This window comes from Miscanthus floridulus, chromosome 18, assembly GCF_019320115.1.
Source record: "Miscanthus floridulus cultivar M001 chromosome 18, ASM1932011v1, whole genome shotgun sequence".
NCBI lineage: Eukaryota > Viridiplantae > Streptophyta > Magnoliopsida > Poales > Poaceae > Miscanthus > Miscanthus floridulus.
Window position 1 is genome coordinate 14,883,203 of NC_089597.1, and position 19,083 is coordinate 14,902,285.

Below are 19,083 nucleotides of genomic sequence, written 5' to 3' on the forward strand. Positions count from 1 at the left end.
AAAAACAACAAACTCTTACGTGTACTGGATTCCTGGAAGTCTTCAGAACAAAAACACAGACACAAACGCGCTATTTTTTCAAATTGAAAATCAAATTTGAACACCCAAAAAGAAATGAATTCAGCTCCTCTGGCTCTGAATTCTGAACTCGACCAGTGACTGGCTGCCTGGCCCGGCACAAGCCGGCCCGGGGATCTTTGTCGGGCCCACTGTCATTGACACCTCCCTATCCCTGCCAACTACCAATCTCCGATCCAACGGCCAGATCACCTCAAGCCACATCCAACGGCCACACGGGGTCTCTCCTCCACCTCCCGGCCTCTACATAAACCCCGCCTCCACGCGCGCCCCATAACCTAGCACTCTCCGCCGCCACTTCTCTCCTCCGGCTCCCACGAGGCGAAACCCTAGCGCCCGAGTCAGTCCCTCCCCAGCTCCCCCTCCTCCCACGAGCCATGGCGGCGGCGGATGTGGCGTACGCGCCGCCGATGAAGTCGGGCAAGGCTGGGTTCGAGGCCGGCCTGATGGATCCGCAGCACAGGATCCGCATCACGCTCTCCTCCAGGAGCGTCAAGAACCTCGAGAAAGGTACGGCCGCTATGCCATGCTCCGTTGCGTGACGGTGGATACCATTTCCTTTGATCGTTGCTGCGGCATTGGGTTGGAATCGAAGGACTGACCTCGTGTTCGTTGTTGCATCGTTGCGTTTGGAGCAGTCTGCGGCGATCTGGTGAAGGGTGCCAAGGGCAAGGATCTGAAGATCAAGGGCCCCATCCGGATGCCTACCAAGGTGCTCCACATCACCACCAGGAAGTCTCCCTGTGGCGAAGGTGACCTCTCCTAACTTTCCCTCACAGCCTCACGTTCATCAGTGTAGGGCTAGAATCGCCTGTTGTGATTTATATTGAGAGATGTGAATTGCGATGAATGGTATGCGAGCAGATGATGTTACCATCTACATCGACTGAGATCTTTCGGGGCCTCTGATGTCCAAAAAAATCGAGCTTTTTAAAACTGATGCTTAGCATATTGTCACCGGGAAAGTTTCATCTTCATTTATGGAACATGTTGTATTCATGTGTATCAACACTCTTGGGATAAGAGCATTTGTGTGGTGTCGTTCTCTTAGGATAAGGTCTTGGTGTTTACGGTTAATTGGTAGGCTGAGCACATGATGTTAACTATAGGAGATGCTGCTGAGATATTACATCATTGAAGTCTCTAAAACCGAGCTTTTTGAAACTGATGCTTGGCCTACAATAGTGTTTAGTGCGGACAACACTCTAGTTATTGCATAGTTTCAGCTAAACATTGATTTACTTACTGTTTGATCATAGAGTAGTTTAATAATGGCTGATAAATAATCTTTTCATTTTGGTCTGGCTCAAATTTGGCATCCAGTGTCTGGAATAGGCTATGCCCAGAGTAGACTTGATGGTGAAATATTGTGACCAATTTTGGGCACACAGTGCCTTTCTTTCCTGGTTTTCTGCAGTTGATGAAGACATTTAGTTATTATTGGGTATGACCTTGATACTACCCTTAATAGCCTTCTGTATCCTAGAAAGTTTAGTGCAAAATACCTAGCATGTACTTACTTTTAGGACCTCACCCAGTCAGTCTTATTCACCTGAGTTAATGTGTTGGGCTTGCTTTTTTGGATGGGCTAACCATATGATGCCAAACAAGTTAATCCTGAGATTTTCTCTGAAGACTTACAAATTCGAGCTTTTTAAAACTGATGGTTGGCCCATTCAATGCTTTCACTGTTAAAACGTTGTCAGTTGAATACACTTTTCCAGTTAACTTTTGAGTGATGTTCTAAGTTTCTTGTTATTGATGTGATCTGCATTTTGTTGGCCTTGATCCCTACTGTGATCCTATGCAAATTTTAGTATTTCTTGACCTGTCATTTTGCTGCATTGAATGGCCCTATATCTGGTAGATTGATATAGGAGTTATGTCAATCTTTAGAGGATAATTTTGTTGTTTTGTCAACATGCTGAGCAGATGATGATGCAATATGTTTATACTGATACTTGATGTCTCAAAATCGAGCTTTTTAAAACTGATGCCAGCATGTTAGTTCATCCTACAACTTCGATTCTTGATGTTTCTTGTTATCCTCGTGCCAGGATTTCTTTTGGGATTTCACTTTGTATACGGATTATTCTTGATGCAATTATTGATAATTGTCTTTGACTATTTCAGGTACCAACACCTGGGATCGCTTTGAGATGAGGATTCACAAGAGGGTGATTGATCTCATCAGTACACCAGACGTGGTCAAGCAGATCACCTCGATCACCATTGAACCAGGTGTGGAGGTTGAGGTGACTATCAGCGACCCGTAATGTGGTAGCCAGCATCTTATCATTTCAAAGGATTGGAAATGCAATTGAACAGGATGTATTCAGTTTCTAGTGAGAAAACCTGGTGTAACAGAGGAATTCCCTCCTAATCGATAAGTTATTCGCATCAGAGTTCAGTCTTATCGAGGTTTTGCGACATGGTATGGGTGTAGCCTGTTTCAACGGATGTTAGTGCATGAATGGAAAATGGTTAATGGATGCTCCCCCCTAATGCATTGCTTTTCACATGAATCTAGATTCTTGTTGATGTTTTGCTGCCTTGCACTCTATCAGTATCAAGTATGTTTATCAGATGAATCAGAGTTGCCTGTTTCTCTAGATGTCATAGTTGAATGAGTATCAAGTATGTTTGTCAGATGAATCTGAGTTGCCTGTTTCTCTAGATGTCATAGTTGAATGAGTATGTGTTGGTATGAATCTGAGTTGCCTGGTTCTCTAGATGTCAATAGTTGAATGAGTATGTGTTGGTAGTCTCTTTGACTACAAATACTTCGTTGTTTTACATGTGGGTTTATCTGTTCTTGTGAAGCTAGCAAAGCCACCGTGGTCACCGGTAAGTATAAGCAGGCAGCATCGCCGGCCTATCAGTGCTGCTATGGGCAGTGAACGTGGAGATATGCTATGTGGTGAAATCTGGTGAATGGCCCGACACTGTTATCTGACTCATCACCAAAAACATAATGGCAACGGGCTTGCCAGCGTCCGGACGGTGCCCGGACACCTGGGCCATGTTTAGTTACCACATTTTCCAGAATTTGTCACTATAAAAAAGAAGATTCCCCGTCACATCAAACTTGCGGTACATGTATGGAGTACTAAATATTGACGAAATCAAAAACTAATTACACAGTTTGGTTGTACTTTGCGAGACGAACGTTTTGAGTCTAATTAGTCAATGATCGGACAATTATTACCAAATACAAACAAAAGGCTACAGTATTCAACAGTGTCGCTACAGTGCCTGGCAGTCCGGCGGCGCCGAATCTGGGCACCAACTAAACGCGGCCCTGCGCTTGTAGCTGTTTTCTACGCTGTTTCGCGCATCCGTGAGGAGGAAACATAGGCGGGTCCGATGTACTTTTTAAAACATACACATGCAACACTTTGAACATATATCCGAAGAACATATGTCCGAAGATAGATTAAACATATAAAATAAGTGTCTAGAATACAATGTTTGGAAAACACTTAAAAACCATTGTAAACATATATAATATCTAGATAAAATACTTACAAACATGCGTATGAGAACACTTGAAACATATGCAGATATGCTTGCAACACGCTTGTATATGTAACCTCCAGATCTACTTTTGCAATATCAAATAAAACACAACGTATGTCTAGAGCAGATGAAACATTTTAAACATATACTACATACGTGTATAGTCATATAACATGTGTAACATCCTGATCTACTTTTGCAATATCAATATACAACACTTGCAACATATCTTTACAACATCTCATTTAAAACATACTCTTGCAACACGTGCTTTCAGCATAGTATGTGCTCCCTGCTTGATGATTGGAGCCCCGTCAACTCGGAGCTCGCTGCCGCGGAGTGGGGGATACCAGCGGGCGGGCGGTTGCGTGGCCCCGGCAGGTCATTCTCGCGCTACTTCCCGCTGTCATCCGCGTAGGTGCAGCTGGTGCGTGCTACAAGGCCGCCCGAGCCACCGCGGACCTCATCCGCAGAAGCTCCGGGAGCGGGAGTCCCGAGCTGCTGGAGCACAAGATCCTTAAGGAGACCGTCGCCATCGTGTCGTTCCTCGAGACCGACGTCGTGGCTCTAGGCCGAGAACGCGTGCCGAGCTCGACGCCGCTAGGACCAGCCAGCTGTGGGTGGTTGAGTTAGAGAAGGAGGTGTGGTTGAGTTAGAGAAGGAGGTGATGGAATCGTTTTCTTTTCTTTAAGAAGCCAGGGGCAGGCTTTCTATTGGGCTCTGCCCACAAAGGGCGCATCCGAAGCGTCGAACGCCCTGAGGAGAGCGTTACCGTAACGGCAAACATGACACTGAAACGTAATTTATTCTTATTCCAAAATCACTCTGTAAGCGAATTTTGGCGTACAATACACAATCTCCAAGAATTGTGTCATAGACATGCTACAAAAGCAGGCTTCGTATTGGGCTCTGACCAAAGGGCGCATCCGAAGCGTCGAACGCTCTGAGGAGAGCGTTACCGTAATGGCAACCGTGACACTGAAACATAATTTATTCTTATTCCAAAATCACTCTGTAAGCGAATTTTGGCGTACAATACACAATCTCAAGAATTGTGTCATAGGAACGTGCTACAAACTAATATTACAGACTCAAAACTTATCCCGCGAAAGAGAAAAAAAAAAGTATTTCCTCAGCACATGCCTAGCAAGATCACTTCAATCCCGCTGCGTGGTAGTATCACCCGCTTAATTCTTGACGAACGTGCTCAGCACATCGAAGTAGTCGGGGAAGGTCTTCCGGGTGCACCCAGGGTCCCGGATGGTGACGGGGACCTCGGCACAGGCGGCAAGGGAGAGGGCCATGGCCATCCTGTGGTCGTCGTACGTGTCGATCGCCGTCACGTTCAGCTTCTCCGGCGGTGTGATGATGCAGTAGTCCGGGCCTTCCTCGACAGATGCTCCCAGCTGGCGAAAACACAAACAGAACAACTGAGGATGAAGCAACCGCAGGCAAGCGCAAGAGGCAGCAAGCTATGAAAAGACAACATGAGACCTGTGAAGCATGTCATTTTACCTTGGTTAGCTCGGTCCGGATCGCAACCATCCTCTCGGTCTCCTTTACTCTCCAGGACGCCACTGTCAAAGAGCAATAGCTATTAGTGGAGCGTAACCAAAACCATGCCTTGAATGTTACTCCGTATGAAGTCTTGTCATGTTGAACAGGCATGGTAGTAGGGTAGAGAATGTTTTACCGTCTCTGATAGCTGTTGGGCCATCGGCAAAGAGGGCAACCACAGCAAGAGTCATGGCGACATCAGGCATTTTGTTCATGTTGACATCAATGGCCTTGAGGTGTTTCCTCCCAAATGGCTGCCGTGGTGGGCCGGTAACAGTTACGCTAGTCTCGGTCCATGTAACCTTCGCTCCCATCATCTCCAGTACCCCAGCAAACTTCACATCACCCTGCGGTATTCAGCAAATTAATAAGGAAACTGAGACAACATAACGAGCGCATTTCACAGGACTGTTTAGTTTGGTCTGTTTAACTAGTTAATACATGAAATACACTCAACGAAGTATGCATATTTGTCATTTGCAGATGATTATGTTATTTAGTGACTCTGAGAGCAAAGGCAAAAGCAGTTAGTAGTTCAGCAAAGTTTTACCTGCAAACTGGTGGTGCCACAACCTTCAACAGTCACAGTCCCTCCAGTAATTGCAGCACCAGCCAAGAAATAGCTTGCACTTGAGGCATCACCTTCAACATAGGCATTTCCGGGGGACCTGTTGATTGCAAAATAAAGGGAGGTTTAGTTTAGGGAACCACTAATGAACTTATGAACTGATTTCAGTACAATGAATTAAGGGAAGCATGTTGGGTAACAACATGGATATATCCTTCTAAAGCAATAGAGAAGCAGGTTCACACATCAGAGGGGGCACGAAAAATAACAATCAAGTGCCTTTTCCTGACAATAAAAAGGTACACATGCAAAGCAGCTACGAGTCGCGTTAAAAAAAAAGCAGCTACAAGTCCAGCTACCTAGATTCTCTTAGAAACCAAGTTTCAAGAGGATGCTACCTCTGGTGCTATCAACAGTCTGCATGGTTGCCCCTCTATAATGTATCTTAATCAGGTGATTACCAACTAGGCATTGCTTGGCTATTTCAGTTCGCGTTCTTGACTCCAATAGACTGGCCATATTTTTAAGTAATTTACACAATCAATCGTCAGTACTAGTTTTTTTACCCTGAACGATTTTCACCTATGGTGCATATATTCAAATATGGATGCATCTGTTTGGCAAACTGAAAACTGAATCGTTGACATCAAAGTAGTGAAATAAATTACATAACTTACTTGTATTTTTGACCTCCCTTAATGTAGAATCTGTCCCAGCTATCAGAGTGCTCTGCTTTCACGCCAAAACGCTCCATCAATCTCAATGTCATTTCAACATAGGGAATGGAGATTAATTTATCAATGATTTCAATCTCCACATCCCCAAGAGCCAAAGGAGCAGCCATCAGCAAGGCACTCAAGTACTGGCTGCTGATGGAGCCAGAGAGCTTGACCTGTAGAAAATAACAGTTGTGAGAGATAAATCATGCTAAAAACACATAATATTAGACTAGAAATCAGGAAATACCCCAGAAGATGGAAACTAAGTTGCTAAACACATGCCAAGTATTACTTTATTGAGTTCAATGAGAACATGATTTACTAGTTAGGGATGACCATGTGTAGGTTATTTTGTGGTGTAGAGTGAAATTCAGATCAATCTATGCTTTCCTTACAAATGCAAAAGCAACAAGAGTTGTACTATTTTCAGAATAATGTAGCATGTGACCCTTAGTAACTAACCTTGCCGCCAGGTAGCCCTCCAATTCCATTGACACGAACAGGTGGGCAGTCAGTGCCAAGGAAACAATCAACATCCGCACCAAGCTGCTTCAATCCAACAACCAAGTCGCCAATGGGTCTCTCCCTCATTCTTGGTACTCCATCAAGGACATAACTGAAGTCCAAAAACCAATACACCATAAGCCACTGGACATACCCATGGACTTCATACTAACTTCAACAATCACTGTAGAGAGAATAAAAACATACGTTGCATTTCCGCCAGCAGAAGTAACAGCTGCTGTCAATGGCCGCATTGCAGTTCCGGCATTCCCCAAGAAGAGCTGCACTTCCTCTTTGGCGTCCTCAACTGGGAACTTTCCACCACAGCCAACAACTACAGCTCTTTTGGCAGCTTTGTCTGCTTCGACAGAGAGCCCAAGAGTCTTCAAGGCCCCGAGCATGTAGTGGACATCCTCACTGTTCAACAGGTTATCAACCACTGTTGTCCCCTGATCAAAGATTAAAAAAACATAATTAATAAGCAACGATTTATTTGTTATCCTTATTAACAAGTGTTTTTTTTAAGAAATCCTTATCAAGGAGTTAGCAATGCTAGTTTTGTGACCAAACTTGTTAAAAACAACGTAAAGGATCATCAATGCTTCATCGTTTATCATGGCAACGGTATTAAGATAAACCCTTCAGGGCTAGTTTTTTGTACCTAAATTTCATAGCAGAGACCACCAAACACCAAGAGACAGCATGGCATCCTAACAGACAATAGTCCAGCATAGTAAGAATCCCCTGTTTAGTGTTCACACATCGATCACCTAAACCTGAATACAAGTGGCAGGGAGGACTGGCTACTAAACGAGCTAACAAACTACAGACCTCCATCTCATCGTTTGAGTAACTACACCAAGAATTAGTAGTCCATGACAAAAGCTGAACAATTTTGCTATCGAGTTTGTTAACAGCAGTGCAAGGGACCCTGAGTGGTTGGTTCATCTTTCTTTCTTTTTTTTATCATGGTAACAGTATAAGATCCACCTTTAAAGGCTGGTTTCCTGTACCCAAAATTCACAGCAGAGCCCACCAGACTCCAAGAGAGAGCATGCCATCCCAACTTCCCAAGAATCTGAGTAGGCCGATAGGGCAACACCCACTTTTTTTAGTGTTTATTTACACCTTGTTTTTACTGAATTGATTGATCACCTTAAGCCGAATACAAACTAGCAAGACAAACTCGGGAGCTAGGCATGTAGCGCATCTGATCGTGAGTGAGATGGATTACACCGAGAATCCGTTGTATTTGACAAGCAAAACATTCCAGTAGTTGAGAAACAGGGCACCAGCAAACCCCCTGTAAAATCCCATATCCACACCGCACCCAAATTCCAGTTGGCCAGGAAGGTAAGGGAGGGAGGGTCGTCCTCACTTACCTCGGACAGGGCGGCGAGCAGGAGGATCCGGTTGGAAAGCGACTTGGACCCCGGCAGCTTGACGGTGCCGGAGATCTCCTTGATGGGCTGCAGCACTATCTCCTCGGCGCCCGCCTGCACCGCGGATGCCGCCGCCGCCGCCGCGGGGACCACGCGGCGCCCGCGCGCCCGCAGCCCGCGGACAACGGCGGCGGAGGCGGGGCGGGCGGACGGGGGCGCCGCCGAGCTCGGGCGGTGGTGGTGGCGCCGTCCCGCGGCGAGGTCCAGCGACACGGTGGCCGCCGCGGCCTTGGTCGCCATGGCCGCCATTGCCGACGACGCGGGTTGGTGGCGTAGAGGTGGGCGCGCGGGATTGGTGAGGGGGCGGGGGAGGGTTGTTTTGGTTCGGCTCGGCTCGCGGTTGGTGGCGTGGACGGGGGACGACGGGGGACGGGGGAGGAAGAAATACGAGAGGGGTAATGGAAACCGGTGAGCGTGCGCGCCGTGTTGCTACTGCCACCAACCCTCGCGACTCGCTGGGGGCCGCAATAGGGTACGGGTCCAGGCCGGTCTCCGGTGGCAGTTCGGTGGAGAGGGTGAGAGAGACTGAGTGGTTGGTGTAGGTGGAGTATGGATGGCAACGGGGATATACCCGTCGGGTATCACCGGAACGTTCTCTTCCCCGCTATGGAGAATTCATCCCGTCACCATCCCCATTAACTGTCTCGGGTATAGATTCTTGCCCATCCCTGTACCCGTCGGGTATCGGTCGGGTAACAGATATCCAACGGGTACTGCATACCCGATAAACAAGGACACTTGGGGTCGTAGCTTTGCAATCGGAGACGTTTCTTCTTCACCCGGGTATAAGTGTCGGAGTCTCGGAGATGCCGAGGAGAAGGAGCGAGGTTGCGAGGAGGACGAGCAAAGGTGGCAGAGAGACCGAACTGAGGAAGCGAGGGGCACGAGCGCTCGTGAGACAGGCGTGCTTGCTGCTGGCGGAGATGGTGAGGAAAAATTGAATGAGGATTCCTAGAACACACAAACTATATATATATAACTGTTCAGATTTGGACCAAAATACCTATGTTGAGCTTCTTTGGGCCTAATACTCGCATGACAGCTCAAATAGTCAGGTTCCTCAACGGGTAATGGGGACGGGTAAACAGGGAACGTTCCCGTACCCGCTATACCCGTCGGGTATGGATTCTTGCTCATTTAGATGCCCGCGGGTAAAGATATGATTCCATCCCCGTCCCCTAATGGATCAAATACCTGTTGGGTATCGGGTATCGGGGCCCCGTTGCCATCTTTAAGGTGGAGGGACCGGGCCGGAGTTGCACGGCACAGGTGCGCAGTGTGTTGCAGACGACGCAGCAACACCAGCACGGCACAAGCGCGGCCAACGGCCGTCTGGTGGCCTCCGTCAACAATTGTTGTTATCGACAGGTCTTTGTTTCACTGTTCTCTCTACTACCCGCGACCGCATCTTCTTCTTGTCCACAGTTGCCCAACCGCATCTTCTTCGGCCCGGCGCCCGAAGCAACGTGGCCGCTCATCCGTCCGCTCCCTTTCCGCACCGTGCATTCGTCGGATGCTGCGCCATGCCCTTCCCATCTCGCCGACCACGCCACGCGCCCGTCCCAGTTACCTGCGACGCTCGCTCCCTCGCCGTCCGCCCATCCTCCATCGCCGTCGTGTGCGGCGCTGACCCTACCATGGCCACTCGGGGCACATATGCCGTGGCGCCTCAGATCTTCTCCGGCCGAGCCAAGGGCACCCACGAGCGCAGCCGGTGCTGGTGGTGCTCGCACGCCGCGGCTCACAGCTCCCACCCACCCCGACGGCTGGAATCGACCAGCCCGACCTCCCACTTAATGTTGCATATGTATGTTTCAAGTGTTTCAGACGTTTCAGAAGTATGTTGCACTTGTTTCATCTTGATGTTGCAAAAGTAGATCAAGGGGATGTTGCATATGTTTGCATATGTTGCAAGTGGTTCAGAGGCATGTTGTAGCCGTTTTTATCTGGATGTTGCGTATGTTTTTGTAGGATCTCTGGTACGTCTAGAGGAGGGGGTGAATAGGCCTGTAAAAATTCAACTTAAACCGAAGTCAAATTCACCCATGGCACTGCCGCACCAAACAGCGGCACTGTGGCACCTGCAGGAGATATTAGTTTACCCAACAAAATTTAGATCGGATAAATTTCTTAGCTTCCTGCAGGATAGTAGATCACAGATCGACAGCTAAAAATGGTGGGAACACCACACACAAGTAGATCGGCCACAAATCCTAGAAATCACCTCAACAACAACAGAACACAAGTGTAGCAACACAAGCATAAGATGACACAAGGATTTATCCCGTGGTTCAGCTCGTCACCAAGGCTTGCCTAAGTCCACGTTGTTGAGGTATACCACTAAGGCTTAGGGCTTTGCAACCCTACCTCGTTCTCAAGTCAAGAGAGTGAACTCTTGAGATGAGAGATGATTTTACACGCTGCAAGAGGTGGTTACAAACCTCCCGGGGCTGCCACAAACTTGGCAAGCTCACCGGGCGACGCTCTAGCCGGCTAGGAGCCAAGCTCCAAGAGTAACAAACACAACCGCCGGCCAAAACATGAACCAAATACTCTTTAGGCTTTGGGAATCAGTGGAGCTGCTCTCTAATCACTTTTGGCACCTTTTTCTCTTAAGGATTGATGGGAAAGTCAAAAGAAAAGCTTGAGAGCTTGAAGGGCACCAATTGAGGAGAGTGGAGATGAGCACCTGCTGATTTTCGTCGGTCTGAACCGTTGGGGAAGAAGAGAGAGACATTATAGAGAATAGGTTAAAGTATAAATACCCCCTGCCTCCCAACGGTTACTTAAGTGCGGCAGTGCCACCCTAACTGCGGTAGTGCCACGGTGCGGCAGTGCCTCTCTAGGTGCGGCACTGCCGCACCCAGTAAGACAGCAAGGGTGAAGGAGTTGTTAAGTTAGCTGTCTTGGCTGAGGTGTGAGGATATTTTGTGTAAAGATTGAGCATTTGGTTGCACACTGTTAACCAGTTGTAGTGTCCCCCTTTATAGTATGGCTTTTTCCATACTCAATTTCAAAAGACAAAAGAATTCAAAACTCCTTTGAACGCGATGCCATCCTTATTTGTAATTGGGGGCTCCTCCTTTCCATGTAACATCCTCTATAATGAATTCTCTGCTTGTCATCTTAATAAATCTCATTAGTTCTCTAATTAGGTGGTCATCAACACCAAAACTCACATTAAGGTTTGATTGCACTTACAATCTCCCTATTTTTGGTGATTGATGACAACCCAATTAGAGCTTACAAAAGATATAAAATGAATAACTGAGATTTTTTTTCGAGCCTTGGGTGTAGAGCCCCCCCTCAATATGTGAATAGAGAATTGAATTCTAAACTTGGCATAAGAGGTCAAGATTCACACTTTAGTGAAGTAAAAATTGGGGCTCCCCCTACATCCATGCCTTTATAGGGTGCTGCACATAGTGTCAAGAAAATATATACGTTATGCATATGATAGATCATGCACACATGTGCTTGCTGCAGCAACTGAGTGCGGCACTACCGCACCTGACTGTACGAGCAAGACAGAGTCAAGCACCACATAGTTAGCTTAGATAAAAAAAAGATATGCAACCTAGCACAATAAGATGACTTCTAATCCACACAAACGATACATGTCCATATCCGATACACAAAGAGTCAAATAGTAGCAATATTTCATAATTTAGAGTTTTGAGCGACTCTCAAACTTTCCACCTAGCGAAGACTAACACTCATCGAATAGGACATAAAGCGCAGCTGCTGACTATGGCATCGAAAAGTTGTTGACCCCTCTAATTTTCTCCCCCTTTAGCATAAAGCACCAAAAAGAGAAGAAAAGAAGAAAGATCAATACCTACTCGTCATCTCCCTAGATGTCTGTCCAATCAATATCATCACCTCCTGCAGCCCTAGCACCTCCTACAGCAGTCCTGGCACCACCATCACCATCATCGTCATCGGAGTCAATACGTGCACGGCCCTAACGATGAGTAGTGGCGGTGTAGCAAGTGGAACACCTCAGCTCCTGTCCCTGACGGTATCCCTCTAGGGTCTCATCCCAATCTACTGCTCGTCCCTACTACTCCTCCTCTTCATCATCATCCTCATCATCTGAATCTGTGTCGGAGAGACTTGGAAGGTCATACTATGGAGGAGGTGGAATAGGAGGAAGTGGTGGAAGGTCCTATCCACGCTGCTGACGCTGCTCAAGCTGTGTCGGAAAGGTCAAGATGGCGGACTAGAGGGGGGTGAATAGTCTTTTCTAAAACTTAATCGCGTCGACTAACCGATACAAATGCGGAATTAAAACTATCGGTCTAGCCAAGACTATACCCCTCTATATATGTTCACTAGCACCTTGCAAAGATAACAATTATGCAACAAAGGTGCCGGGCAAGCTAGAGCTCTCCTAATCAATTCTAGGAGCAAGGTCACACAAACATATGCCACTAGTACTTTAAGCTATGAGGGAGCTCCTACCTATGCTAGTAAGCAAAAGCACAAAGTAAACTAAGCTTACTAGCAATGCTCAATAACAAGGCAACCAATGCCTAATTAGATAGCGCAAATACTTAGCTACACAAACTAAGTAATGTGACTAACAAGGTTACTAAAACCAAATTAGCCACGCAAGGGAGCTACTTCTATGCTACACTAGCAAGAAGGTAATTAGCAAGCTACACAAGCTATCTAATTATAAGAGCAACTACACAAGCTTAATATATATAAAAGTAATTGCCAGCTTGTGTAAAGGGAAGCAAACCAACGGGAAGAAAAGGTTGACACGATGATTTTTCTCCCGAGGTTCACGTGTTTGCCAATACGCTAGTCCCCGTTGTGTCGACCGCTCACTTAGTGGTTCGGCGGCTAATTAGCATCACCCGCTAAGCCCGCACGTCAGGCGCCGCAAGAACCTACCCCTTAGTGAGGGTAGCTCAATGACACGCTTTACTAGAGTTGCTCTTCGCGGCTCCCGTGGGGCGAGCACAAGTACCCCTCACAAGCTCTTTTCTAGAGCCCCACACAAGCTTCTTGCGGGCTTCGACGGAGACCACCACCAAGCCATCTAGGAGGTGGCAACCTCCAAGAGTAACAAGCACCACCGGCTTGCAACTCGATCACCTAGTGCCACTCGATGCAACCTCACGATGCAATCGCACTAGAATCGCTCTCTCACACAATCGAATGATCACTATCAAGTATGTGTGAGATGGAGGGCTCCCAAGCACTCACAAGCATGGACACTAAGTCCCCCGAGGTGCTCTATCCCTGCCATGGCCGAGAGCCACTACTATTTATAGCCCCAAGGGCTAAACTAGCCGTTACCCCTTCACTGGGCAAAAGTCGGGCTGATCGGACGCTCCGGTAGTGTTGACCGGACGCTGGACCTCAGCGTCCGGTCGCCCGCAGACGGCCACGTGTCCTGATTCCAATGGCCACTTGACCTAACCGGACGCAGCAGCTTCAACTGATCGGACGCTGAACTCCCAGCGTCCGGTCGTTTCCAGTAAGGTACTAACCTCGACCGGACACGTCCGGTCGGTCGTGATCGGTCGTAGCACCAGCGTTCGGTCACTCCCAGCTTCTCTGCTCTGCCTGCGTCACCATACGTCATCCTGATCGGACGCACACGGCCAGCGTCCGATCACTTCCAGCGCCAGCGTCCAGTCACTTCCAGCGCCAGCGTCTGGTCGAAGACCGACGCCTACACGCTGTCTGCCACCACTGATCGGACGTAGGACCCCAGCGTCTGGTCACCATGTGACTAGCGTCTGGTCCACTCTATGAGACCCTGTCTTTTCTGTCTAGGGCGCCGGTGGCACCATCGGACTGTCCGCACCAAGTTGATCCTCATCAACTCCAACTTCATCTCCTTTGTAAATATGCCAACACCACCAAGTGTACACCACCATGTGTATGTGTGTTAGCATTTTCACAATAATTTCTCAAAGGATGTTAGCCACTCAACTTGCCACGCCACTCAATCCTAGCGACGATACAAAGTTAGATCACTCGAGTGGCACTAGATGACCGATATGCAAACAAGTTTGCTCCTCTTAATAGTACGGCCATCTATCCTAAACCCGGTCATAAACTTCTCTACACACCTATGACCGGTGAAATGAAATGCCCTAGGTTATACCTTTGCCTTGCGCATTCCATTTCATCTCCTCCAGCGTTGATGCAACACATGCACCAACACGATCGACAATGATATGATCCACTTCATATCATCACGTGATCATATTGGTTCATCGATTTTGACTTCACTTGTTCTTCACCATTGCCATTGTCCATCGGCGCCAAGTCTTGCTCAAGCTTCACCGCCACGCGGTCCATCACTCCAAAGCCTTCGACTTGCCCTTCACGCTTGCAACCGGTCCATCAAGCCAAGTCTTGTCTTGATCTTCTCCACCTTGATCACATGACTCAATGTCATGTCTCATGTGCAATAAGCTCCTTCATCATCACATGTGTGAGCTTTGCAACATCTCCAAGCCATTTTTACCTTCATGGTATATGTTGCTCACACACATGTACCTGTGGACTAATCACCTGTGTATCTCACATAAACACAATTAGTTCACCTAGGTTGTCACTTAATTACCAAAACCACATAGGGACCTTTCAGTGTCTCATACGCTCTGTCAGCTGCATAGGTGCACTTGCCAAAGATTGCCTTCAACCACTTGCCAAACTTCTTGATCTTGCCTCCTCTGTGAGACCTAGAGTGGGAAGACTCAGGGATGTCTACGTGAGCATGAGAGCTCCTCGCTCCCTGAGTAGCTGTAGTTGGCTGGGTCTTCTCAGTTTTGTAAACGGTGTGCATCCCATCCTTCGAAAAATAAAATCCAATGACCCTCTCAATCATGAACATGAGGTAAGGGGCATAGGGTAGCCCCCTCCTCCCATCCTCCACTGCAAATCTTAACTCAATCCACATGAATCTAGGGACATTGAACCTGTCCTCACCTGGAACAAATCTAGCTAACACATTTCTCACATAGCCATTAATATCTGAGGCTACTCCATCCTTTGGGTTGATGGTGTTCCTGATGAGGTTATTGAGGATGTAATAGAAGCTATGTAGACCACTCCTCTTATCATCTGCAATCCTTCTATCTCTCCACATGTAATTGATATCACGGATCTCAGCTCGAGGCTCATCATGAATGTAAGTATAACCTCTGTGCTCCTCCCCAAAGCCAAGAATCTAGCTAAAAGTGACAAAGTCGACTCAGTAGTGCTGATCATCAGTCATCCAGTGAATCTCATCAGAGGTCTAGTCATAGAAGTATGTGGCATGAAACTGTGCAAGGACCTCCTCATTCCAGTTATACTAGAAACCCATGATGTCTGAAAGCTAGAACCTATCACAAATTTTAATTACCTTGTCAAACTCAGGCTCCTTCTCCTACATCTCATCCCAATCAATATACTATATCTTGATGATCTTGGTTTTCTTGGATGCAAGAATGACAATGGCATAAAAGTTGGAATAAAACTCATTCTAGAATCTGTAATCGATGCCCAAATCCTTGCGCACTGCATAGGAATTGATCCCCCTTGCCTCTTTCACCAGCTTCCAACTCTTGGAATAGTTGACAACTGCATGCTGGTAGGAGTCATCTGTAGGTCTCATGATGATCTCACCCTCAAAATCTCTCATGTATCTACCATCAAACTCAGAGAGATGTTGTGGGGTGTCAGGAATGGTATCAGTGGTACAACCTATCATCTCTAGCCTCTCCTCATCTTCAATGTATTGCTCGCGCCTCCCCCTGTCACCAAGTCCCCTTGGAGCTGCACTACTGCCTGCTGCTATTGACCTCCCTCGACCACGGTGAGGTGGATCCTTGTCTCTTTGCTCATTCATCTTCCTTTTCCCCTTTGGTCATTATCTCCGTGCTCCATCTATGCATAGAATGAACTAGATAAGAATTGTACAAATGGGACATAGAAAATTACTTGAAGAATAGTCTTGATAAGAAAAAGGACTTAGATCATGAACTTGAGAGACACTATGGATAGTGCTGCCCAGGTAGTGTGGCACTACCGCACCCTAAGAGCAGCACTGCCACACTCAGTATCTCCACAAGCTCATGACCTCCTTCTTCTTTCTTAGCAAATCCATTTTTCAAATGTCTTCTGACATCACCAAACAATTTTTAGAGCATAGTTCAAGATAAAAACACATGATGTCATGTAATAGATGGGAATAGTGATAACATTTTGAGTGGGAGAGAGCATGTGATGAATAAATCCAACCAATACATCGATTCATCTAGGGAAAGTCACAACCAGACGTAGTCTCAAACTACAGGGTGTGGTATTGCCACACCTTACCACAGCACTGTCGCACATGTTATGCACCGCCGTGCTCAGAGGGGGAGCTACTGGCGCCTCATCGTTGTCTGACCACTCAGATATCGCCGCACTTTGTGTCCAAGCCGTCTGATCGCCACCAAGCGAGATGTCGCCCGGCCTACAGGGAGCTACATCCGTTGTTCTCCTCTTCTTTCGGGTCGGCACATCTTGCTCTGCCCTTTTCCCTTGGACCTTCTCTAACACCGGGGAGGGATTCTCCTTTCGACCAGCACCTGCGCCTTCAGATTCAGATGAGGTGCTGACGGCACCTTCCTCCGGCTGAGTGGTCGGCCGAGCGTCCACTGCCCTTGGCCAATCGTTCCTCGGCATGCCTAAGAAGTATGCCTCCCATTCCTACAAATGGATCTTTCCACAAGCGAATCAGTTCACTACTCGACACCGGCACAGGATAAAAAGCATCAGAACAATAGTTGAGATTTTTACCTGAGGAGGTGAGTACGTGCAGTTGAAGGCTCTCGGCTGCCCTGGCACACTGAACAGCGCGTTTGGAGAGAATAGTTCTCCATTTGTAGTGCGCGGCCTGCCGCCTCGCTGCTGTCGTAGCGTCTGCCAGGGCAAGTCGAGGCTCGGGCTTCGGTCCTCGCTGCTGTCGTAGCGTCTGCCACGATGAGGGTGGTAGCTACGAGCATGCCTACAGGCATCTAGGGTGTTGCGCGTGTCACGGTGGAGGCCGAGACGCTCATGCACCAGGGCTGCGGTGCGCAGCCTGCCGCCTTGCTGCGCCTGGTGGACTGACACGTCCCTGTCAGGTCACTCTAAGGGCGTGCGCTGGCTAGCGTCGAGCTCGCATTGTTGGGACAGCGAGCTCTCGTCCTGCTGTGCCACCGCACGCTCGAGTAGCGTGTGAATCTCATGATGGGCCCGACAATCCTCAGGTGTCACGGGCTCTAGAAGCCCCCGAAGTAAGGCCACCACAACAGCGATGTGCTGGCTTGCCCGAGTGAAGTGTGGGAGGGCTTTGTCGTCCTCGATAATCCTCCGGTTCATGTCACGGGCCACGATGCACGCACGCCCACCGTCTCCATGGCGCTTGAGCTCCACGCGTTCCTGCTCGAGCTAGAGTCGTGCTTCTTCGAGCTCTTGGTGTCGCGCCCTCAGCTTCTCTACCCGCAGGCGAGGTAGGGCCCCTGCATCCCTGAAAGGTCCTTATTTAGTTTTGGTAATTGAGTAACAACCCTAGGTGGACTAATTGTGTTTATGTGAGATGCACAGGTGATTAGTCCATAGGTACATGTGTGTGAGCAACATATGCCATGGAGGTGGAAATGGCTTGGAGATATTACAAAGCTCACACATGTGATGATGAAGGAGCTCATTGCACATGAGACATGATATTGAGTCATGTGATCAAGGTGGAGAAGATCAAGACATGATTTGGCTCGACGGACCGGTTGCAAGTGTAACGGAACCGACCAATTTATAAGAGCACAAGTACAAAAGCAATCACCGGAGTGATCAAACCGTCATACTTGAACCCATATAAACCCGGTAGTCAATTGAAACCACGAAGGATTTCAAACCAACTTGTATACAACCAAGATCACAGTAATTCAACATAACAAGCCACATGTTACATCCATTTCACAAGTAGTTCATAAGTACCACATACATCAGAGTACACATAGTTGTTACAAAACGAGTTCACAAATAGCGGAAGCAAAGTAGTTTAACACCATCACACACACTTAGTTCAAATACAAGCCAGTACCATAGTCATATCTAGCAAAAGCAGTAAGATAAGATAACATAGATGATCATACCCATGATCTAGTCTTCATCCCCCGCAGGGTGGAGACAATACTTGCAGTAGCCGTTATAGAGCACGTCATCTGCAACAAGGGGGAATAAACCCTGAGTACGAGAAGGTACTCAGCTAGACTTACCCGTCGTAAACTAGAAATAAATGACACCAAGGATTATGCAAGGCTTTGTCGGTGGATCTAGCTTGACAACCATTTTGCATAAAAGCTTTAGTGATACTAGAGCATAATTTGATTTATGAGTAAGCAGTAAGTTAACAATATTAACCTATCAACTAGATTAGCACCTATACTAGAGCAAGCAAGTGATTAACTCCAAACATTAGTAACCATATCCGGTATAATGTTGTATCATTATCATCATCGATTTAACCATCAAGTTCAATTAAGTGCATCTACGTTGCCGCTGCTCAGTCAAGTTCTCACTATCCGGGAGAGACGGCGATTCGAATCGATTCCTATCCAGCTGGAGGGGTATTCCTAACACAAACCCAGGCATACCTCGCGAAGGTAGCCTTAGGTCACCTTTGGTACATCTCAAGAATTGTGGCTCCGAGCAGCGC

At 47.5% G+C, this 19,083-nt stretch overlaps 2 protein-coding genes and 4 non-coding genes across 6 annotated transcripts; 5 read left to right on the top strand and 1 right to left on the bottom strand.

The window, feature by feature from the left end:
* The first annotated feature begins 359 nt into the window (after nucleotides 1-359).
* LOC136521589 (small ribosomal subunit protein uS10) lies at nucleotides 360-2,603 on the top strand. The gene is made up of 3 exons (XM_066515337.1): nucleotides 360-588; nucleotides 717-830; nucleotides 2,212-2,603. The coding sequence occupies exons 1-3, from the start codon at nucleotides 456-458 to the stop codon at nucleotides 2,352-2,354; spliced, it is 390 nt and encodes a 129-aa protein (XP_066371434.1). The 5' UTR covers nucleotides 360-455; the 3' UTR covers nucleotides 2,355-2,603.
* LOC136525043 (small nucleolar RNA SNORD36) lies at nucleotides 937-1,024 on the top strand. Its single transcript, XR_010776373.1, has one exon. It is a non-coding gene; the product is annotated as a small nucleolar RNA SNORD36 (small nucleolar RNA).
* LOC136525066 (small nucleolar RNA SNORD36) lies at nucleotides 1,166-1,252 on the top strand. Its single transcript, XR_010776395.1, has one exon. It is a non-coding gene; the product is annotated as a small nucleolar RNA SNORD36 (small nucleolar RNA).
* On the top strand, nucleotides 1,669-1,748 carry LOC136525031 (small nucleolar RNA SNORD36). Its single transcript, XR_010776364.1, has one exon. It is a non-coding gene; the product is annotated as a small nucleolar RNA SNORD36 (small nucleolar RNA).
* Nucleotides 2,005-2,078, top strand: LOC136525054 (small nucleolar RNA SNORD36). The gene has a single exon (XR_010776384.1). It is a non-coding gene; the product is annotated as a small nucleolar RNA SNORD36 (small nucleolar RNA).
* Nucleotides 2,604-4,385: 1,782 nt separating the features above from the next.
* LOC136520989 (3-phosphoshikimate 1-carboxyvinyltransferase 2-like) lies at nucleotides 4,386-8,749 on the bottom strand. The gene is made up of 8 exons (XM_066514706.1): nucleotides 8,328-8,749; nucleotides 7,153-7,394; nucleotides 6,904-7,057; nucleotides 6,400-6,614; nucleotides 5,705-5,822; nucleotides 5,291-5,501; nucleotides 5,113-5,174; nucleotides 4,386-5,003 (listed from the first exon to the last, which is right to left on the bottom strand). The coding sequence occupies exons 1-8, from the start codon at nucleotides 8,634-8,636 to the stop codon at nucleotides 4,785-4,787; spliced, it is 1,530 nt and encodes a 509-aa protein (XP_066370803.1). The 5' UTR covers nucleotides 8,637-8,749; the 3' UTR covers nucleotides 4,386-4,784.
* Nucleotides 8,750-19,083: the final 10,334 nt, after the last annotated feature.

Coding starts and splice junctions, on each gene's coding strand:
- LOC136521589 (XM_066515337.1), top strand. CDS start 456: ATGGCGGCGGCGGATGTGGCGTACGCGCCGCCGATGAAGTCGGGCAAG. Junction 589..716: donor CGTCAAGAACCTCGAGAAAG/GTACGGCCGCTA, acceptor CGTTTGGAGCAG/TCTGCGGCGATCTGGTGAAG. Junction 831..2,211: donor GAAGTCTCCCTGTGGCGAAG/GTGACCTCTCCT, acceptor TGACTATTTCAG/GTACCAACACCTGGGATCGC.
- LOC136520989 (XM_066514706.1), bottom strand. CDS start 8,636: ATGGCGGCCATGGCGACCAAGGCCGCGGCGGCCACCGTGTCGCTGGAC. Junction 5,502..5,704: donor GTGGCACCACCAGTTTGCAG/GTAAAACTTTGC, acceptor TGAATACCGCAG/GGTGATGTGAAGTTTGCTGG. Junction 5,004..5,112: donor TCCGGACCGAGCTAACCAAG/GTAAAATGACAT, acceptor TGTTTTCGCCAG/CTGGGAGCATCTGTCGAGGA.